This window comes from Lepisma saccharinum, chromosome 1 (genome assembly GCF_977018435.1).
Source record: "Lepisma saccharinum chromosome 1, izLepSacc3.1, whole genome shotgun sequence".
NCBI classification, from domain to species: domain Eukaryota; kingdom Metazoa; phylum Arthropoda; class Insecta; order Zygentoma; family Lepismatidae; genus Lepisma; species Lepisma saccharinum.
In genome coordinates, this window is record NC_139229.1 from 120,539,434 (window position 1) to 120,563,254 (window position 23,821).

Sequence of the window (23,821 nt, forward strand, 5' to 3'; positions counted from 1 at the left end):
CAACAGTTGCATTACGTTGGCGTTTGCTTAGGAGAATGAGAATTTTGATCATGCTTTCAACGTTGGTGGATATGTGGTGAGGCTGCAGTCCAAGAGTTGCCTCTTAAATATACCACTAACTCTACGTGCAGTTTGATATGGCGCGGTTGCTCTGCAGTTAAACCTGAAACCACGTCGAACTTTCGCTGTAATTTTAAACACGCTCTCGTAACATGCAGCAACACTACCAGGCAGGTATCATTTTTGCAGTATAATCCGCCGCAGGCTTAAGGAAACATAGCGCGTGGGTTCCCGTGGCCGAACGCCAACAATTGACGTTCCTGGGAGCACAAAAGGGATTTCGTTAAACAATCGAATCGCACATTTTCGCAGCCACTGCTATCCTTGCAGGTGGTGAGAAATAGCCGACCCCACGTTGCGTTCCCGCCTCCGGGAATGTTTCTCGCGGCCCCTCCGCTCCGTGTTTTTCAATTTTCTTTTCCGTGTTTGTTTGCTTCCATGCCGTGTTGTCTTTTCTCTGGAACTTCTCTTAACGTCTCATCAACAACTTTCAGCGCCGGGCCAACCGCGGGAGAGGGATTTTCCACTCTCGTCTGATGTTCGCGGTCTCTGCGCAATGATAATCTCCTTCTCCATTTTCTTCCTTCCTCTGGAACCGGAATGTAAACCCACTGCTTAGCAGTGGTACTAACTGCGATTAAATTCCACTAAGCTGGTTTAACTTTTAGTTCGGCAAAAGGATTCCACAAAATCTAGACAGTTGAAATACGAGGGTGATGGGGTAGAAGGATTTAGCAGTTTGCTGTATGTCTTTGAATCTGCCGGGAGAACTTGATTTTCAAGATTAACCGTGTAGTATTTCAATTTTTGAAAATTTAGATATGTGGTTGAATTATCTTGGGAATGTTTGTACTGATTTCGTTCCTCGAATTTACTTATGGATTTGAAAACACAGAAGTTGGTGATGCGAATTTTTCTCATAGAGCAGTAACTATAAGTTCGCTACCAGAGAGGGTGCAGCGAGATTTCATTAATTTGATATGAGGCGAAATCTTAAAAAAAAAAATTAAAAAAATCAGATAACATCTGGCAAAACTGTCGCCAGAGCCCGACACTGTACTCTTAATTTGGGACGAACTATAGTTTAAGTTCACTTTATGCACAGATAGACTAATCAGGACAAGGCCTACAATTTAAAGTGGGATCCAGGGACGAACTCTAGAAAAGGACTACTCCCTATAGGCCCTATTTTCGAATCCTGGATAAGGCATGAATTGTGTTTATCCTATCGTTTCTTTCGTCAAATCAGCATTCACCCTCAGTATCGCGATTAGCCTACAGAGGTATTAAGCGACGTAAAATCGCCAAGAAACACACGGACCGGACGAGATGGAGCCTCCTATGAACCAAACTTAGCAACACTGCCTCCGAGGACGTCTCCCCACTCACCTTGTGTGCGATGAGATCTGTCTCACTCCATTATTCTGACACCACGTGAAATTATATTAGGTGCACGCAGTCGAGACGTCAGATGTCAAGAATCGTATTTGCCTTTCGCGTCCCTCTCTTCCGTTCGCGCTGAACAAAGGAGCCAAGATGCTGTTCCTGGCGCTGTCGGATTGTCGGGAATCCAATCCCTCATTGTTTTATCTTGCGTCCCATCGCTCTGCGTAATTGAGACGTTTGTTTCTACAGTACGAAAACAATATTGAATTCTGGATGCTTCCCTTGTGGTTGGGGTGGAAAATGAAGTATGATTTTGGAATTACTTATCGTCATTATTGCTTAAAATTCTACAAGAATTTCCTCATATTCTGCCTCGTTGATAAATTCAGTCAATCTCCTTGCGCCTGTGTATTACGCAATGCCGTTGAACACTACCGTGAGATGGGTTGTATAAGGTACAGGATACAACTAAATTTTTTGTGCATTTCTGTGTTCACTTCATTGAGCCACGTTAGGATTTTCAGATCACCACGCATCCACAAAACACATTTTTCTTTTAAGGAAAGCTTTTGACTAGAGATATTTTGTATTTTTTTAATATTTATTTCATGTTTCTTCGTGTATGTTGAATGAACGTCATTCCTTTCATTAACACCCAACGTTGGAGAAATAACTATTAGTATGCCAAAGCATTTTAAAATTCTGTGGAGAGCTACTTGAAAATACTATGAATACCCGAAAAAGACAGGAAATTTAAGTTTTCTCGAAATGAGTCTGACCCCCCGTTCGTGTTTTATAGCTCTGTGTGGACTGCGCGTGCATATTCAATTATAACCGGTAGTCTTAAAACTAAGTCATAAGCATACTTCCCTCTGCATTACGGTACTTTGGAGCGTTATAATTAAACGGGATCTACCTTGTTTTCGTGTCCAGAACAGTTTGCGTCTCCCAACCCCTTCTCTATCTCGTCCTGATTAACTCCAGTTAGTTTTCTAAATGTAACATGGCTAATTAAGTACGGTGATTTGTCAGGAACTTTTATTTCCTCTTTAGGGCCCATCCGCTTCCTAGGATTTATCATCCGCCTTTGGGTAGTTGCTTGTCGCAACTTTATGAAGCCCTTTTCTCCCCTTTTAATGCTCTTTTTTGTGCTGCTTTTTATTGCGGAAGAGAGATTTTTGCTTTTCTTGCGAGGAGTAGAATTCGTCAAAGCCTGGATGATTTCCTTCATGCGGCGAGGAGAGGGGAGGGGGAGGGGGCATCTATCTCATTAATTTACCGCCGTCTCATTCTCCTTCGAGGTTCAGCTTCGTCGTCGTCTTGGGTCTTGCTGCGGAAGAAAAAAAAGGATCTAATTTCATTCCAAGAATGCCTTCCTTGCCTGCTTCCCCAGATTGAGAGTCTTCGTTAATTTTGTTCCGATCGCATTCCGAACAGAATTCGCCGTGAAGTGAGCAACGGGGGACGCCGAGGATGCCATGTCGTGGATATTCTACAACAAATTCAAACCAGCGTGTGCTGTCGGTCGCACTTTTTAAAGCAGGGGAATGCCATCTCCTTCCTCTTCCCCTTTCTCTTATTCAGTTGCTCTTATCTGGTCACTTTCTCCTCTCCATTTCTCATATTTGGTCACTTACTCCTCACATTCTCTTATTCGGTTACTTTCCCCCCTTTCCAATCTCTTAATCGGGGGCCACTTTCTTCTCTCATCCTATTATTTTGTCACTTTCTCGTTCGCTATTCTATTATTCGATCACTTTCACCTCTCTCATTCGGTCAATTTCTCTTCTCCTATTCTCTGATTCGGTCACTTTCTCCTCTCGTCTATTAATCGGTCACTTTCTCCTCTCCCATTATCTTATTCTGTCATTTTCTGCTCTCCTCCTCTATTAATCGGTCACTTTCTCCTCTCCTATTCTGTTAATAGTTTACTTTCTCCTCTCCTATTCTATTAATAGTTCAGTTCCTCCTCCGATTATATTATTCAGTCACTTTCTCCTTTCCCATTCACTTAGTCCATCACTTCTGCTTTCTCATTATCTTCTAATTCGATCACTTCCTGTCTGCATGCTAAGCCTCTCTTTATTATTCTGTTCCTTTCAAGTTTCTTTACCCCTCTTTTCGTTTAAAATCTTTTCCTTCTTTCATTGTCTGTTCCTGTGATTCTTAGTGTTCCCTTAGCCACTGTACATTTCATGTAGTCGCGATTAACTTCGCGGTAGAAATAAACAATATAAAGTAACTGGAAACCCAAGACCCTACTTCGTACAAACATAACTTTAAAAAAAATATATATTTTTTTAAAAAAAAGGTCGCCCACGGCTACATGGTCGAGCGCGCTGATGTTCTCCGGCAGGCAGCATAATTGCTTGTATTGTGGCGAGTCTGCTGCAAGTGGCCGTGTCTCTCAGCTTTCCCCAGATCGTCTCCTCTTGGTCAATTGTCACGCTTCCGGGACATGGCGAGGCGTTGTGAATTGGAGGCGCTGAGAGACCCATTTCACACAATCACGGCGGGGGCTCATAAGAGAGATTAATTTTCATACCGGGCGGAATTGGTCTTAAGTAAAAAATACGATAATACCAGCGTGGTTGAAGAATATATTGTCTGAGGGACATTTTGAGCCCAGGATTTTCCGTCTTCTTCTGCCCCAGCCGTTGCTGGTTCCACGGTGTATGACGGCTCTGTGGATCCTTTCTTTCATCAAGCATTGTTTCCAGTCTCCGTCTGATTAAGCCGGACCCTGTGGCCGAGTGGTGTCGGCCCCTGTGGCGGAGTGGTTAGCACATCGCGCTACGACGCCAGGAGTCCCGGGTTCGAATACTGGCTCGGACATGGATGTTTGTGATTGTCTGTCCTGAAAAGTCCGGAAATTGAAATATGAATGAAATTATACGAGTGAATGAAGTGTGATGGGGGAAGCTTCCGCATACTGGCTTTCCTTTATAAAAATAAAAAAAAAGTGGTAGCACATCGCGCTGCGACGCCAAGGGTCCCGGGTTCGAATCCCGCTCGGGCTTGGTTGTTTGTGAATGTCTATTCATCAATTTCATCACTCATCCCCATCTTCGCAAAATAGCCAAGAGGCACAAACCGCGAAGTTAAATAAACTAAATCAATCAATCCGTCTGATTAAATTTAGCAATTGGCGGTAGAAATGACACTTATTTAAACCAATATATTATTTTCTCTATTTCTCTAGTTGAATCACAACTTGAGAAAACACGCACAAAATTGATTCCTTGGTTTTCCAAAGCGTTGTGTGACTGGAGGCTAGTCAGACGTCAATTCCTACGAGTCTTCAACCTGCATCCTCCACGAATATACTTGTACAGTCACGGACATTATGGGTCGTACCGATTCCCTTGACTTTCAATACTATCGTGACGACCAAGAAGTATCCGTGACAGTATCTTACGACAGTCGTAATATATGAACAGTAGTATACAAAATAAGAATTTTGTGAAGACAAGTGATCATGAAGTATAATGAATTTTATCGAGGACATTTCGCAGAGGGCAAGCTTAAAGAAACTTCCTATACGGCACTGTGCGCGCCACTTGAACACCTCTCTCTTTCTCTCTCTGATTTCATACTTTGTACCTATTTTACTCTTGTAGTTTCATTTTTAGATACCTGTTTCTTGATTTCAATGGCTTCTGTTTGCCTGCTATCCTATTTTTTTCCCCAATAAGTACTTATAATTTTAATTTCCTGCTTTTTATTCCCAAGTTCTTGTTTCCTCTATCAAGGGTTTGTTTCAGCCCCTGTGCGGCAGTGTGTGCTTACGTTCCTCTGTTTTATGTGTGTGTGTTTTTCAGCCCCTTTACCTTAAGTGTTGTTGTTTTTTACCCCTTCTTTGTGATAGTCCTTTGTTGTTTGACTGATGTCTTGGTATTTAACAGTTGCCTATTTGAAAGTTTAAATATTCTGCCCCTTATCAATTACTGATCCATGAGATCTCAACTTCGCAGTTAACCTAGCATGCAGAACACTCGATGTACAGTCACGAGCAATAAAGATGGGACTGCTAGATCCTGAAATTCTCGCTTACCTGCACGTCGTTATGTGCGTTGCCACTAAAAATCCGCTATTACAATCCACTTATCGCCGTAGAGTTAGGCAACACACGCAACGCCTTACAGGGAAGTTAGCATTTCAGGATGCAAGTGTCCCATTTTTATTGCCGGTGACTGTACAAGAGAACGAGCTACACTGCACAGAGCAGCCTCTGAAAATGTATTTCCTGTTGCTGGCAGAATGCCTTCTTCTGCAACGGCTGCGATGGGAGGGAGTAATGGGAAAACCTTTAATTGCATCCTGCATATCTCAAACTCAACGTAAGCCTTGATTTTGCAAATGGCGTCTTTTTCCCCTTGTTTTCGGAAATAACTCCGAGCCAAGGATTATGTCGGCTTCAAGGTAATGTTTGCGTGTTAATGTAGGCTGGATATAGCAGGCTCTTAGCGTAGAAAAACGGAGGTTTGCAATCTCGTTTCTTCTTCCTAAAAAAGGGCAGCAGTTTGTTTTTTCCTTGTACTTTTTTTTTCTTCCTTGTGCAAGGTGCACCGCTCAGAAGTTTTCGGCTAATAGCGTCGTTTCCTTAATGAACGCCTATCATTTAATGTGTTCAGTGCGATATCATCATCTTTACGACACGCTCACCGGCGAAAGTGTTCGATAACTTCATTTTCGTCCGCATCGAACGAAGGCGCTTCGTTCTCAACTGACCGCGAAATAGGTAGTTTGTTGAAACAAAACGCCCATCGCCTTGAATTGTTATTGTTATTAATGGCGCCTTTTGCATATTAGTTTGTAACCCCCTTTCGTAAGTGACAAGGAGAAAAAGTTGGGCTGTTTCCCAACGTCTTCCTAAGAGTGATTATGTAGGATAATGGCCTTAATTGGCTGGAGCCAATATTACTCTGCTAAAATTGGCATCGCCTTCAGCACGTGGCCCAAGATTGAAAAGTGATATCGCAGCGAACTTAATCAGATCTCCGCAGGTTTTTTGTTGTTGTTGTTGTTCTTGTTGAATTGCTAATGTGTTTTTTACGGTAACATTTTTCCATCTTCTTTCCTGTAGGGGGGGTAACCTAACGGTATGCTTAATTAAGCGATGTTAAATAACTGAACAATAATAACTTGATAGATTATAGAATTGATATTATGTACTGGCTACCATAAGCGATTGTAAACATGCAGGTTTTTTTTCTAAATTGGCCTCCTCGCTGACATAGTGGTAACATTGTTGCCTTGTAATTAACGAGTTCCGGATTCGATACCCAGTTGAGGCAATAGTAGATCGGACGTCACTTTAAACCGTGTAGGTACAGTTTCGCCGATTAGCTTGTACTGTGCATAAGTGATATTAAAACTCAACAACGACAACATTTTCTCAATAATTGTATAAGTAACCAAATTAATAAATTTTATTGAAATCGGTAATCTGCTGCTATTAAATCCATTAATGAGCCCTAGCTCCCTAGAGTCTTTCGGTAGCCAATGTTCCTGTCAACTGTTGGCTATAATAAGTAGCTTATTCCTCTCCATCTCCCCCATTTCCTCGTCCTCTCACGTTCGGCGTAAGCATTGTCTTTGGTTAAAGTTTCACAGTTACACAACTAGTTCCGTAACAGTAGTTTTTAACATCTGTGGGCACATCAGTTGATCCATTGATTTTTGGACGCTTTTCTTCCACTTTTGGATAATCGCGAGGTTGAGGATGAATGATGATAAGATTGATTGAGTTGGTGTTTAAGTCCACATTATGCACAGTAAGGATAATCGGGACTAGACCTACAGTTTAAAGTGGTATCCGAACCACAATGTACCTCCACCGAGTATCGAACCCGGGACCCTTTGATTACAAGGCGACGACGCTTTCGCTGCGCCATCGGGTGAATCATGATAAGAAGAAATTCATAAGAGGACAATCACACATGGACAGACGCGATACAAGACCCACAAAGGATTATACCGGCTGCGAGTCCACACACCAGAGCCTTGTCAGTCTGCAAACAGCCCAGGGTGTACCACGCGAGGCTGAAATTTGGGCGTCTCAAGAACTTACACCCCATCAGCTGATCCAAGATAGTCTGGAATTTAGTCTTGTCCCAACAGTGATTTATTTACCCTCCCTTCAGTATTTCGCGACACCTCCCTAAAATTGTCGAAAGGCCTAATTGATGGTTATTTTGCAGCTAAAAATACCTTTACACTCCTCCTAAAATGTTCTTATACTGTAAGTGTAAATATTTCCCGGAATTGCAAATTCTGGATAATCTTGCAGTGTCCGTACAGCATTTTGAAACCTTCAAAAGTCATCCTAGAAAGTAGCACAACATGATAGAGCGGGAGCGTTGGTTTAATACGTACACAAACAGATAGGGAAATGCCCCGATTTGCCGTTCCAAAGACGAGAGATATCGTGCTACGCTTCTTCCTTCGTAACCAAGAACACCAACATCAAGGCTTAATGGTTTGCTGTGAATTTCCTGGATGGGGAGAAATTTCCTGTCGGGAAATCGCAGAGTATCGATTGATCGAAGTTAATGAATGCGGGACGTTCCAGGAAATTACGCCATCGTCCAAATGCTCTGCCATAAATCACGCTTTCGTCGTGAACTAATAACGAGGCAACTGATTATTTTCGCCGTTAATAAATCACCTACTCGCGCCTAATTCTGCGAATCTCTATGGAGCGTTAAATGATAGCTAAGGTGGGAAGGTCACTCTTCGCATGCAGTGACAAAGCGTGGAGTCAAAACCCTACTTTATGGTCTGAAGCTAATCAAGGCAAGTTGTTGCGTGTAGTGCATGTATCAGACATCATTCGCTTGAGATCTAACCGGCACTATCGATTTTTTTAACCAGAATATGACAAGCAATGCGAAGTTATTTTTTAATGGAAGGAAATAAAAATGTAGAAAGACTGAGTGTTTGATTTGGTTTATTTTACTTTGAATTTCTACCACTTTTGGCTAATCGCGAAGATGATGATTGGTGGTGCTGTAATTAAATTGATGAAGGTTCACTCACAAGAAACACCCATGCCCGGGCCGGGATTCGAACCCGGGACTCCTGGTGTCATAGCACGCTGTGCTAACCACTACACCACGGAGACCGGCAAAAATGTATGAAGAAAATCGAATGAAAATTGTCAAAATATGAAATGAAGCTGGAACTAAGAGAAATATTTTGCTCTTCTTGTTTGCCCCAGTGGCCGAGTGCGTTGAGTGGTCGACTCACAATCAGCCGGACCCTGTGGCCGAGTGGTTAGCACATCGCGCTGCGACGCCAAGGGTCCCGGAATGTTTGTGAATATCATTCATTAATATCATCATTTCATCACTCATCCCCATCTTCGCAAATTAGCCAAGAGGCACAAAACGAGAAGTAAAATAAACTAAATTAATCAGATCAATCAATCAATCGACTAACAATCACAACATAGAAAGTTCAGGATTCGTAAAGTATAGGGGCCAAAAGTTGGATCTTGGTCCCTAATATTCACGAATTTTCCACAAATATACAGACAGAGGTGTGACGTTTTTGTAGGCTCGGTTTCTGTGTTGTAGCTAACAGAGCGGGCCTGTATTTCTACAAACACATGCATTTTCTACTTTCTCTTCTAGTGTTAAAAATTCCAAATGTGTGATATTTTAAGTTAAATTTAGATTTAATACTTCTTGTATTATATATAATAAGATTGCGTTCTTTTTATACTTTCAGCTCCATCTCGCTGCACTGGCATCACTGAAAGGAGAGATTCTTGATCTGACAAGCCGTTTGCATAATGTAACACAGGAACGCGATCTTCTTGAGAAGTCATTAAATAAGATTGAGGTAGGACAAATATTTTTATTTGTATTATACCATGATATATGATTAAACTCCCTCCCCCTTCATTCCTCCCATCCACACACACACTTTGATTTGGGTTATCTGCCAGACACTAAACTCCCCAGTTAGCACTGATTGAGAAGAAAAACTACACACATATATTATGTTGTTCATGGTGTCCCTACATTTGCCAACTGATTGAGCTGTCATCCTTTTTTGACATTTTCCTAGTATTAATCTGTTTCATTTTCTACGTGCACAGCATTACCAGTTTGATGGAATATTATGAAGCGTTGCAGCAACATATCCAGACCTTTGATATAGTTCCCAGGACTGTTGTAAGTTCATAGACAAACTGTAATTTGTGTGAAGCAATGCCGTTTTACTCATACTGCATTCTATGCATACATCTTTCTCCTGATTTTGACCACTTATATTCTGAATGTAATTCTGAAAGAGTGGGTGAACTAATTAAATTGTGAAAGAAAGGTGAAAACACTTGTCAACAAATATTAAAACATGATTATTTTACTCTAGCAATCCATATGTTCACCAATAGGTCATGAACAGAGAACAGTGTATGTTGAGGAGCACTTGTGGGCAGGATTTTTCCAGAATTTTCAACCGGGAAGGGGCAAAAATGCTTTGAATTTGAATCGGTGTCAAAATTACTTTTGTGTGGACATTTTAAAGGGTATGTTTCGCTTTTGGTGCAAGTGGTTTCAGATTCGATCCCTGGTGGAAGCTCAAATAATATGAGGACAATTGGGAAGCTACTTGAAAAGAAGTAGCAGGTATAGACAGCGTGACAATAGAGACGATGAAACTCAATGTGCTGTAATATCCCAGCGAAAAGCCAGCTAGTAGGTTTGACCTTCGATTGGCTGTTGTGTCATGTTTATTTTGTGTGTGTGTGTCTTTTAATTAAGGATTTGTGTACAGTTGAATCATGCATCATTACTGGTCTGCTCTTTCAGGAAGCTATTTAGTATATACACTAGACTCTCGCTAATCCGACCCTCAATAGTCCGCCCTCTCAGTAGTCCGGCCCACATCCGGCCTGTAGTCACTCAAGCAGTAATGACACGCACAGCAATGAATTATCGTGTTCAACAATGTTGTTAGTTAAAAATGTTAAACAATGCTATACATACGTACAGTATTTGAAATTGTGACTTTTTTACAGTACAGTTCAGTACATACTATGGCTTCTAAAAGGAAACACGTAAAGTACAGCCTGTATAGTCCCTATGTGTTTAAACTACATAGCACTTCCGCGAATCTGGCACCCATATGTGCAAGGAATTGCCAGATTAGCGAGAGTCTAGTGTATTTACTAGCAGCAATTATTCAGAAGGAACTCAGAATTCTAAAATGCTTATTGATTTTTGTGTTGCAGCTAGAGAAAATTCACTTGGTTCAAGACACTGAGGATCGCCTAGATCTCCAAGCCCAGAGGTATGAGGAGAGGCTTACAGAACTTCACTCTGTGATTGCGGAGTTGAGTCGCAAAATTGATCGCCAAAAGTCCCTTGTTATTCAGGAGGAGGAAGAAGAGGGTGAGGGGGAAGGAGAAGGTGATGGTGAGGAAGGTGCCAGTCATTCACCTGACTCACGGAGTCAACTTTCACATGATGTTTCTGGTAAGCAAGGCTTTTAATGATAATTTCATTCAGACTCCTTTTACTTTAAGTTTGTCTTGCATAATGAGTAGTTTGGGAATTCATGTCTCAAAGAACTCAGGATAGTTCAAGTAGAATGTAAGAACTGGAAATGAAGATCAGAAAAGAAAATAACAAAACTGAAAAGTGTCAGTTTTGTTGAAACTGGATTATTTTTAAGTAGGCAGGAGAAAATAAATAAAATAATAAAAGTGGAAAGAATAAGGGGGTTACATAACTAAATTCAGTGTGGAAATAGTAGTAGAACACTTTTAAAAATTGGTCATGTAAACAGAATTAATTTTCTAATGTTTTTTATAATAAGTGTGTTCAGATGTCATTAGATAATTACCAGTGGCAGACACTCCCTATATAGCACAAGCTACCTCTATCTAGGGGGTGGGTGGTCAACTGACATTGAATATGATTGTCAACATGGTGTGAAAAGAAATATGAAGTGGCATACATATTGGCATAATACTGAAAATATACTTGATATGTGATGGGGTGGGTGGATGTGTAGCTGCCACTACCCCTCTTTAGAAGAAAGTACTTGCCACAAGGGACACAATATTAGGCAACCCCCAAAATTTGCACTGTTGCCACATTACTGCCAATGAACCTGCTTACAAAAGATTTGTTTGTAGGTTTATAACAATATATGTCCTCATCTTGTATTCCACCTTCATAACATACATGATACAAAATAGCATCAATATTTCTCTGCATTGTCCGATCAAAACTCTTTATTTCCCTATGGAGGAAGGCAACATGCATGGTGAATTTGGCATATAGTATGCAGGAACCATCAGTTTTTGACAACTCTCTTTGCTTTTCTCATATGTGAGACTCAGCTCAAGTGCCTAATTTCATGGTCGCTGATGTTGTTTACGAATTTTGCATATTACTGCATAGAATAGAAATGATGAGTTTACTTCTTCTACAGAAAATGATTACAATGACTTGAGTCGAGATGTGGAAGGCTCCACCACTAATCCAGTGGAGGAGTCAGAATTACAAGACCAGGAAGCTGGAGAAAGAACAGCATGTAGTGTCTCACGTGGAGATGCTGATTCCAGCAGTGCTGATATAGATGCCCGTGCTGTCGAGGTATGATCAATAAAAGTAGTTAACTAGATTTAAAGATATAAATTTTCATTTTTCTTAAAATTTCTCAACTTTTGTTAAAAATGTAATTATTAATTTAATTCCTAATAATTAGCAGGTAGTGGCCTCTCCGATGGCGCAGTGGTAACATCGTCGCCTTGTAATCAAGGGATTACATGTAATCTGGGTTTGATACCCAGTGGAGGCACATGGTGGTTCGGATCCCACTTCAAACTGTAGGTCCAGTTCCGATTAGCCTTACTGTGCATAAAGTTGACTTAAAACACCAACTAAATCAATTAGCAGATAGTAATTATTGTGGAATAGTTGTAACTTGCCAGTAAAACCTTGCAATTTTATGAAATTAATATTTCTATTTACAACATTATTTTGTGATTGTTGGCATGAACATAAAAGGTTAAATTGCATATACAAGCAAAAAGTTACAGTGTGAACATTAAATATCAAGAGATATATACCTAGAGTAGTTGTTGAAAAAAAAGACAAAAAAAAACACAGTTTGACGTTTAGATCTATGTGATGGACTTAATCAGGAAACAGTCATAAAGCAGGGAGGTTAAATACAGGACTGCCAGTAGAGGGTGTGTTATGCATGCCACCACATAGGGCCTCGTGTCTCCAAAATATAATGTTATTCAATCGTTTATTCATTTATTTTTTGTTCAAACATGATGAGTAGGGCACGGGACTTTGTTATAACATATTTTTTATTTCGCATCGGATCGAATACTGGGGTGAGATCTTTACATATCTGATGAGAATTAGCTGAAATAGACGAACTTGATAAGGCATATTTTGACATATTTTACCAATTTCGCATTTTTAAAACATATTTCTTCAATTTTCTCATAATGAGACATATTTCTGTATAATTTCGTAATTGTCTTGCACATAATCGGTTATTTTATAATTTATTCTTTGTACCTTTAGCGCAACTTATATTTCATATTATCGATGGCAGGATAAGGAAATTATGAACAAAGAAATTGAAAGCAGATGCCGGCTTTTCTTACCAAATAGCACAGAACAGTAATACCCCCATTTTTTCATAGCAAGCTGTCAATTATGCTTTAGTTTCCACAAAGGTGTAAATCTGAGATAATAGTAAATGAAACTTAGGATAACTGCAGTGAACCTCATGATATTTTCAGTATTTTTCCACTACATTCTTCGGTTAAAGGGATTCTGACTTTATTTAATACCCTACCTCCCACCTTAGTCGATCTTCCCTGGAAGATACTGACATCCCATGTAATGAGAAATTCAAAAGTACTGTTGAATATTTTTGGCTTTACTGGGAATATTTCTGCATTTTTCTGGCATATTTTTAATTTTTCATGACATACTTTTTCCATTTTTATGACATAATTACGGACATATTTTACAGTTTTATAGGACAAAAGTCCCAGGCCCTAGAGATGAGATTTGACTAGAAGGAAGAAACCCACATTAAGACAATATAACTATCCCTACTCAAAGCATACATAAAAGTTTATTACAAGAACTCAACTGATTATTTGATTAACACTTCTTTTTCAACCTTGTTTATCATTTCAGCATGGGGGTAATGTTGAGTTCTTGTTTACACTAAACTTTTTGTTTTCAAGAAGCACACACACACACACAAGAAATTCAAGCTTTATTTTACATGCATGTAATGCTCATATAATACACAAGACGTAACATGTTTCACATTGTGCATACAGGCTGGAAGAAACATGGAAGATTTGGATCAGCCCCTGAACAAGGAGACAGGAACATCGTGTCACAGTCTGCAGATGGCAGCACTGCATGAGGAACTCGGTCAGCTGAGATCGGAGAATCTTGCACTGCAGGAGCAGCTGGGATGTCAAGAAGCTGAACTCAATAGAGCTCGAGCTTTGATTGGAGGATTGCGGGATGAAAGGGATCGACTTAGGAAAAAGGTATTATTGGTTGTCGATATATAAAATAATGAATGTGTCAACAACTGTAGTGATGCATTGACTTTTTTTAAATATATAGTGACAGCATTTTTTTTAATAGATAGGTAGTGCTTGAGTAATCTCTACAAACTGCTATTTGTGGTTTGAAATAAAATTAATTTATTTTAGAAAAATCGCAACTATTCAGTGGTTGAGAGTGGATGACTCCGCTTCAGATGTTGCCTCAAGGTTCATTCAAAGCCAAATCCTCTGATAAGTTTCAGATGTCTTGGAGGGAAGTTTCCAGTTGATTTTTAGGCATGAGAGAGGCAATTTGCATTTCATTTCAAAGTGGGGGTGGCCTTTTTCATAGATCATAGGAGGAATGCTTGCAATTTACTATTATGTTAAAAACCAAGTTTTGCCTAACGTGCTGTTCTTCCCATGGTATTGACCTTCCTACCAGAAATCATGTTGCATTGCCACTATCTACTGCAAGTCTTATGCTGCAGGGAAGCCAGCCTATGACTAAGCCACATGGAATGCACTACTATGAAAACTGTGCAAAAGGGGCTTCTTTCATAAGGCATAAGAAAATTGAAGATTGAACTACAAAGTGGAAATACTAAGAGCTGCTCCTCTAGTTTTCACATGAACCATGCTGTGTAGCAGTTGAGATTTTCTTCTTTTCTGACCAGCACAGAAACTGTTGTTAGAGTAGGAAGGATAACTGATTGGATCAACTGCAGTTTAGTTTTAGACATCTTGGACATACATGGTTTATTGTTAGTTCATACATCACAGGAGTAATTGCTTAATTTACCCATCAAATGGGGAAGGGATTACCTTTCAGACAGGAAGGGGGAGGGTATGTTAATTTACAACTTGTTATTTTTAGGCATTTGATGGCAGGATTGCCTTCACCCATATAAGTACCCAGGTCACTTTAAATGCCTCTGAAATGAGCCACTTGTGAGTGAAAAGCAGTTAATATTTTTGGGTATTTGTACTTTTATTTTTTTTGTTGAATGTCACTTTTCTTCCATTTTTGGCTAATCACATAGATGGGGATAAGTGATGATTAGGTGAAATTAATGAAACGACACTTACTAAAAACAACCATGCCCAGCCAGGCTATGACTCAAACCTGGGAACTTCGGTGACTAATTCGAAAGTCAAGTACTTAATTCGCTTGGCCACTGAGCTGGTTAAATAATAATTTTGTGAACTCTCATTATCTCTTTACTCACCTGAAGAAAGATTAACTCGTATATTATTTCATTTGCAGATAAGAGAGCTACAGACTAAAATGCAGCAACAACAGCAGCAACTACAGCAGCAGCAGCAAGAATTTCAACAGTCGCAAGCTCAGCAGCAGCAGGGAACACATGTTTCTCCAGAGCACTGCTCGCAGACTGGTTCCCAGACAGTTGGGAAGAATGTCACCTCTTCGGTCGCCATCAACCTTTCCGTCGTCCCTCGAGATGAAATGCCTGTCCTCAAGATGGCTGAGAGAGTGAAGCTGAGAAAAATGGAGAGTGGAGATCGGCACGTGACTGGTTCTGAACTGTCCAGTCTTGGGGTAAGTTACAATCACATTATGGGATTAATTTTTGTAAATTATTTTCTACTGGAACTTGGAAGAAGGCATATGAAATAATTAAACATTATCTCAACTCAAAGTCTGCTTGTTAACAGACAGAGCTTTTTCATTTATCCCCCAAAATCCCTTTCCTAAACCCACCAAGTGTTAGTCATTAAGCTTGTTGGGTGCAAAATCAGATGCATTTTGTTTTTCTTTCTTGTAATTGGTACATCTCATACTCCAATTAGTTACTTCCCATAATAGCATACTTCTTATAAATTAGCATGTAGGCTTACCTATGTCGTCTTAATTAATTTATTATCAGTGTCACAGATTTGAAAACACAATATATTTTTATCTTCAACAGCTTTTTGGCTTCTTGATGGACATATTTTGGATAAAAGTACTCTTACACTTTATCATTTTTATTTTCAGTGTTATTGAAAACTTCATTAATTTGAATAGTATGCAAAATTGACTTGACTGATTTTTCACTATGTTGAAGCATTATAGAGTTGTCTGGAAAGTTATTTAAAAGTTCCTGGAAAAATCAGGGGATTTGGTTTGGTGAAATGAGTGGAAACCCTGAGAGAAACACTCGAGTATTAGGTTATGCTACATTAATTGAGTGGCTAGGGAGTAAAACTTGATAACCCTCAAAAGTATAAAACCGAGAAAAACATAGGTGAAAGTTCGTCAAGAGCTCTCTCTCTCTTTCTCTCTCTCTCTCTTTTTCTCTTTTCTCTTCTCTCTCTCTCTCTCTCTCCCCTCCTCTCTCCCCCCATTACATTCAGGTTTATGGGTTACCCACATATTCCCACGTGTTTCTGACCATCACTGGTTACTGAAGGAACTTGATTTGCTGTTTTTCAGCAATTGGAGACTGTGCAGCAACTGAATCTGATGTTAACTTAAATTTAAATGGAGTGTGAGTTATCAAGTTTTACTCCCGAGCCATTCAATTAATATGGCAAATTTTAAATGTAATGCTTAAATTCTAATTTGCATAATTATTGTGAATAATATTAAATTACTAATATGTTCAAGTATTGGAACTAGTTAAACCTATCAACATGTGTCTAATTGTTATTGTTTTTCTTTACTGACTCTACTCTTTTTTGCTTTTCCAGCTTTCCAATACAAAAGTTGCCGAACATTTGGTTCAGGAACTTCAAGAGGAGTCCAGCATGCAAGAGATTTGCCACTCTTTAGGATCTGCAGGCTGTCAGCTCTCCGAAAGCAAAATTCGCGAGTTTGAAATCGAAACTGAGAGACTGAATAGCAGAATTGAACATTTGAAATCGCAGAATGATGTACTGGCTTTAACGTTGGAAGAATCGAAAACACAGTGTGATAGGTTAAGTTTGTTGGTTGGGAAGTACGAATCGAACAATACAGCATTGCAGCTGGCACTTGGTTACAGTGATCAAGCGATCGAAGCTTACGATGTGTTGGTGGCATTGTTGGAGAGTGAATTAGGGTTGTTGTTAGCAAACTGCAGGGCAGCTGGTATAGGGCGAGTGGTGAAGAACAGTGAAGACGAGGACAATGAAGAAGCTGAAGTGAGTGCTTTGTTGAAACGAGCAAATGAGAATCGACGATCAGCGGAGACAGTAGCAAGGCATTTGCTTTCAAGACTTGATCGTAATAGTGGACTGAATCCTGGAGGAGTACCACCCTCAAATGTGCCACCATGGGAAGATGGTTCAATGTACAGTCACACTACTAGGTATGTACCAGCTGTTTCCTATTTTTTTTTTTTCACTTGTACATTCACAGTCGGTAGGATGGCCTAAGCCCTCAATGGGCTTTTGCGCCATGGGTTATTACATTCACAATCAATCTTACACTATAAATCTACCTTCAAATGTTGTTTTTGCCAAACATATATGCTATATTTGAAGATAATTCTCATAAAAATTAATAATCAATATTTATTTTTATTCATATCTAAAACATATATGTTGATATGACATTACTCATTTGTCTCTTGACAGAGAGGCAGGGAAATTAGTTCACGATCATGAAAAGTGTAATATTGAAATTTTGATTAATAATTCTAATATTTAGAGATATTAAATTTATATCAATTGATAACTTTGAGAAAACTGTTTCCATATAACTGGAAATAATTTGACGAATTCTAGTCCCTTGCTATTCTTGCTGCCATATAACTCAACTATTTCTTGTAACTAGAAATTAGTTAATTGCAAGTATATTTTTGTCGTTGTTGCCAGCAATCATGAATTCTTCATTCTCATCTTCTTTGAAGTACTGGCACGGTGACTGAAGTTTATAAAGCAAATGTATACATACATGGTGTGTCCCATAATTTTCCATACTAATGTCATAGTGCATTTACATATTGCATGATTTGGATAAACACCCCTTCCAATTACCCTGATGTTTTCTCTCTCTCGTGTTGGTAAATTTGAACGTTGGAGAAGGATCCTCTTAAAAGTTAAAGTAACACAAGCAACACAACTCTAGGTCACCATGTTGGGAATGACCAGAAAAACCAAAGGGTTCAACATTGCCGAGACCTGATCAGGGCTGTGGACAGGAATTCCAATTTCCTGAAAACTATCATGACTGGTGATGAAACTTAGTGTTTCCAATATGAGCCATTAACAAAGTACCAGAGTTCGGTGTGGAAGAGCCAAGGGTCCCCAAAACCCAAGAAAGTTCGCCTGCGTAAGTCCCATAGGTATCAAGACGATGCTCATTATCTTCTTCGACTCCATGGGTATTATTCGTAGAGAATTTGTTCCCAATGGACAGACGGACACAGGAGAGTTCTACCTTGAGGTTTTGAAGCATCTGTGGGCATGGATTCGACAGATGCACACAATACTGATAACAGGATCCCTTTTGATTGATGATGCACCACGTCACAGGTCTGTGGTTGTCCATCAGTTTTTGGCCTCAAAGAGGATTGTTCTGCTTGATCATCCCCCCCCCCTCCCCATTCTCCTGATCTGTCTCCTCCTGACTACTTCCTTTTCCCGAAACTGAAATTGCAGCTGAAAGGGACCCAGTTTGATGTTGTTGCAGACATTCAAAGAGCTTCAACACTATTCCCATCAAGGACTTCCAGAAGTGTTTTGACAAACTGTACGAGTGTTGCAATCAGTGTACTGAAGCACAAGGAATGTATTTTGAATAATATACACCCAAGAGTGTCATTCTTGTGTGTTTCTTGTTTTCTTGTCCTAGTCCGGAAAATTATGGGACACACTGTGTATATATGTTGCACATGTTATAATTTTACACTTCAAATTTCTGTATTACATTTTTCATTGAATAATGATATCTTTGATTCAGCCGTTCTCTTGCTTTCTATCTCTTGAATTAATTCTGTGACTTTCTCCATTTTTTACTAAATATGCAGGTGGGAAAATATCAGTCTTTCATGATGAAATTTCCACATGCCAATTTTCTTTGGAATTTGTGGCAAAGACTTGACCCCTTTCCCAAAATGGCTAATTGATACATTGTTGAATTAGATTTCCATTGTTGCTCTCCCTCATTCCTTTGAGGTGGTTCAGTTTTGTATCACTTGGTGGCACTGCTGGATAGCACGAACTTCTACTTAATAGCTCATGGGTTTGTACTGGTTTTGCAGGGTGGCTTGTTTTGTTTCTGACTGAAAAATGAAAGGAAACTCAAAATGGAGAAATACCATTTCAAGAGCGTACATTCTGCTGGCTTGGTGGCCAAGCATGTTGGGTGGTCGACTTTCAATCTTGCCACCAAAGTTAGAGTCCCCACCTGGTGAGTGTCCAGCCATCAGTTTCATCCAATCATCGCTCATTCTTATCATCACACTTAGCGAAAAGTGGTAGAAAAGTGATGTAAAGTAACAAAAGAAACGAGCACATTTTGATTATTTTTAAAAATGCATTTCGAAAATCTTTTTACAACATAAATTGATAATGAAAGTACAGTATTTACAAGATATTGCTAAGTTCATGATAGGTAGTTTTCAACAGATAGTATGTAGTTCTAGAGATACATAGATACATCATTATGGAAATACCCTTTGAGACAGCTCAGCAGCAACTCATAATTTTTGAAAGAACTAAAGTAAGTTTTTACTAGGAAATATTTACTCTTCATCATCCCTTCACTTCTTACAACAGAATGTACCGTAGCTTTGAATCTCCTGTTTTGAATAATGTCAAATCAAAGTGAGTTCCTCACAAACTGACTATATTCATATTGTACAAATTGACAAGGCAGATCAGGTAAGTTATTTAAACATTCTTCTTTAAGTACAGACAATATTATGATACAGTTTCTTTAGTTCTGCCTCATAATATACCAAATTATGAGTGTGTTAGATTGTAACCCTTTGCATCGTTGTTAGGTAACAATGACACTATGTATTAGGGACTTCCTTACAATGTAGTGTCTATCACCTTGTAGTCAAGGCATCCAGGGTTTGATTCCCAATGGTTTGGGTTGGATTTTAAACTGTAGGCCCAGTTCTGATTAGCCCATCTGACCATAATATAATAGTAAAAAGAAACTTTGCCACACCATTATGATTAACCAGACACAAATAATTTTACAGGGTGGCCACAAATTAAGAGGGCACCTTTTGATCATAAATTATGTTTAACAATGAGACCATATTTATAATATTGGCAACTTTTTACTTTCTGCAGATAGTAACGTAGACATCGCAATGACAATTTTATCTGTTTTCCATATAATGATCAAATTGAGCTCCACTTAAATCAATGCAAGCTTGGAGACGTAACTGGCTCTCGATCTGTCTGTTCATGGCCTGCCAGATTTTTAACGTCTGCGAGCTACCCCCCATGGCGGAGTGGCGTAGCACATTGTGCTACGATGCAAGGGTTCCCGGGTTCAAATCATAGCCTTGGCATGGATGTTTGCGAGTGTCTATTCATTAGTTTCATCATATCATCAATCACTCATCCCCATCTTTGCAAATTAGCCAAAACTGGCACAAAAAGCAAAGTAAAATAAAAGCAAGTCAATCAATGAATCAATTTTAACGTCTGAAACACTTCCGGTTGCATCAAATAACTTGTTGATTGTTGAGACAGGGTTACGTTTTGGTGCTGGTGGTCCACATTCCTGCAACATTCGTTGCTAAACTTCTGCTGACACATTATTGGAAATGGAAAGAAATGTACACATTTGACATGCTGAGCAATACTTAGGCGACTTGCTGCCATTCTAAACAACATCCACATCCTTAGCGATAGCGATGTCTGTCAGATTTTATATATAAAGATAAAAAGAAAGAATGACACTAGCTTAATTACAACAAAAGTTAGTGACGTAAGGTGCCCCCTTAATTTTTGACCACCCTGTACATATGTGTATTTTCTATATCTTATTTCTTGATTGTTGCCCAAAGAAAGTGCAACAAACTGCATGGATTGTGATAAAGTTTATAGTATTTATATATATATATATATATATTTTCTTCTCCAAACTGCGAGGCATGGAGATTCCATAACTGATATGTATGCCTCCTTCAATGGTTTCTTCTCAAAAGTATGTTTTTTCTGCTGCCATACAACTATTTTTGTCATCACCATTGTACGATTGAACCTTAAAGTGATCATTCATACTTGTCGACACATAAGCATCCTGTATATAATGTAAAATGTTAATAAGCATGTGACCCAACTTTAATTCCTGAGTAAATGTTAACTATGTGCTTTATTTAAAATATGCATTTGGAAGAATCAAATATTCCGCTTATGTATTTTCATGTATATTTTAGACACCTTTGAGTGAATAGCAACTCTTAATTTACTAACCTTACTCTTTTATCTTCTTATCTATGACTTCCATCTTTTTTACAGTAAAAAGAGGTAAGTTCATTTGCTTTTAGTTTGTTTCTCAGCTGTGATTTATTGCATCTAAATATATCCATGTGGCATTCAGTTTATGTTTGTTCTGCTTGTAAATACCTTGTTTATGCATTATTAACATTCTATGATAAATTTTATACAATAATAACAACAAAGTAACTTTTAATCAGATAAAATTAAAATGTTGGGATATTTTTTTTCCTGTATTGAAATATTAAGAACTGTTCTCTGATATACAGGGTTATTCAATATGCAAGCATACCTTAAACTAAGCCAACTAACTCCAAAAGTATTATTCAATGTGGTTCTAAATACATGCCACATCATGAAGTTTCATTTCTAGGCCACCAGATGTCAGTCGCTCTGTTACAGGCAATACAGGCTCTGTTACGTGACCATAAATCAGTTGACATGCCCGGTTCGGTCCTAAATTTCATTTTATACAAAACTGCTAATTTTTCAGTCTTCCTGCAGTGCGGAGCATGCATAGTGTTGTCTGTGGTTTGACGAAACACAGTCCATTGTTACCGTTTAATAATGGCATTTCAGAACTACATACCAGAAAGTTCCACCTCAAGCAAAGACTGTCATATCCTGGTATGTACATTTTGTCAACATGTGCTATGTTGCACATAGAGAACAAGGTCTCGCTTATATGGGAGTACGTGAATATACCAGTGGAATATTTACCAAGTGACAAAAGGGAGCCATGTCGAACATTTATAAGAAACTTGAAGTAATGTAGATTTGAATGCAGTAAATAAATTATGTATGTATATTATAGGGAGTTATTTAATTTTAGTTGTATGTAACTAATTATGAATAACCCTGTATTTTAATGAAATGTTGGTATTAATTTAGTTTTAAAGCATAACATACTTGTTAATAATTATTAAAGATCAATTTTCGCATCCTCAATGATAGTTTAGCTTAACTTATCTATATCTTTTGAATAAATAACAAATGTTGCATTTTCGGGATGACATTGTTCTAAATGCTGTTACCTTGCATTCATGGGTTCCCAGGATCAATGCCCAGTGGAGTCACATTAAACAACAGTTTTGAGCCTTCTTTAAACTTTAACTCCAGACCAGATTAGACTTTCTGGGGTTAAAGTGTACTTACAGCAAACTTTGACAAAAATGTGTATTGGGTGGGGCATTACAATGTCATCATCCATATTAAATCTCATTTTGCATGCAATCTTTTGTGAAATGAATTGTTGGTCATAATGTCAGTTATGTATAAACAACATATGTGAAGAATTTTCTTTCACATATGAAAAAAGAGAGTAATCATGCCACTTGAGGTCCAATTGTTTCTTGCATGTGCCTTCATTTCATTTTTCTGTTCTGCATTTTTCTTTATTGCAACATCTACACTGAAAAGACAACGATTGTTATTGTCTTAAGGACAGATTCTAAATATAATAGTAGAAGTTGAACCTGTACATACTACTAAAAATTTAACTCTTTTATTGAAAAATTTTACAGACTTCATTTACTGCACCGTAAGGCAATTTTTTATAAGTTCAAAGAAAAGTCCTTTTTGCTCTCTATATGGTCTCTGTAGTGGTCATATTAAAATTGCTCTTGCACGATATGCTTCTGTCAGTGGTGGTGGTTAGGTTCCAAAACCGGGGGGGCAAAGTGGCAAAACTGGAGATCAAAGACAGTATATTTCCCTTTGTAGGTAAGGTTTAGTATAGTGTGGGGGCAAAAGTGGAGGAGCAACTGCCCCTAACCCCCCCTAATCGCTGCCACTGGTTTCTGTTAAAATAGGTTACAGCGTTGAGTTTGAAATTGTGCTTTGTATGAGATTTAGCATTTCATTTCATCTTCTTTTTATGCTATTATTGATTTTGCAAAACTAAGGAAAGAGTAATGAAAACATGAGTGTTTTTCTCTATGTGCATGTTCAGTGTTTTTATGAGTAAATACGAACTGTGTGTAAGGTACATATTTTGTAAAGTACCCTATCTCTCTTTCCATCATTTGTTTGCCCTGGTTTAGTGCTAGAAGTCAAATAATCTTTTTTTCTACCTAATTTTGCAGTATCATTTGTGTGTGTGTTATGTTACATGTAATATGCATGTGCTTCATTGTTCCATTATTTTTACTTAATTTTTTCATTATTTTTCAATAATAAAGATCATGTACAGTATATGCAATATGTGTGTTAATATAACAAATTATAATGTTTGTTGCAAAGGAACTATTTTCTCATTCTTACGTTCTATGTCGTGTGATCCTTTGAATTTTCTATGGTTATTTGTTATGTGAGCAAGAGCATACAGTTGACCACTTGACACTTTCTAATCTGATTATCTAAGAATCCTATTAAGTTAGTGTGAATTTGGTTACTTAACTTGCTTTCGACCTTTTTCGGTTATTC

At 38.6% G+C, this 23,821-nt stretch overlaps 1 protein-coding gene across 4 annotated transcripts in view; it reads left to right on the forward strand.

The window, feature by feature from the left end:
- The window catches only part of LOC146000394 (colorectal mutant cancer protein), a 247,271-nt gene that overhangs the window by 204,976 nt on the left and 18,474 nt on the right, over positions 1-23,821 (forward strand). For 3 of the 4 annotated variants that reach the window (XM_083137984.1, XM_083138000.1, XM_083137992.1), the window contains exons 4-9: positions 9,181-9,294; positions 10,691-10,934; positions 11,899-12,062; positions 13,787-14,005; positions 15,273-15,566; positions 16,700-17,298. In XM_083137984.1, coding sequence (XP_082994110.1) covers positions 9,181-9,294; positions 10,691-10,934; positions 11,899-12,062; positions 13,787-14,005; positions 15,273-15,566; positions 16,700-17,298 — 1,634 coding nt within the window. Of the gene's footprint in view, positions 1-9,180; positions 9,295-9,499; positions 9,630-10,690; positions 10,935-11,898; positions 12,063-13,786; positions 14,006-15,272; positions 15,567-16,699; positions 17,299-23,821 lie in introns of those variants that run through there. The other variant, XM_083138007.1, reaches the window with a different exon arrangement.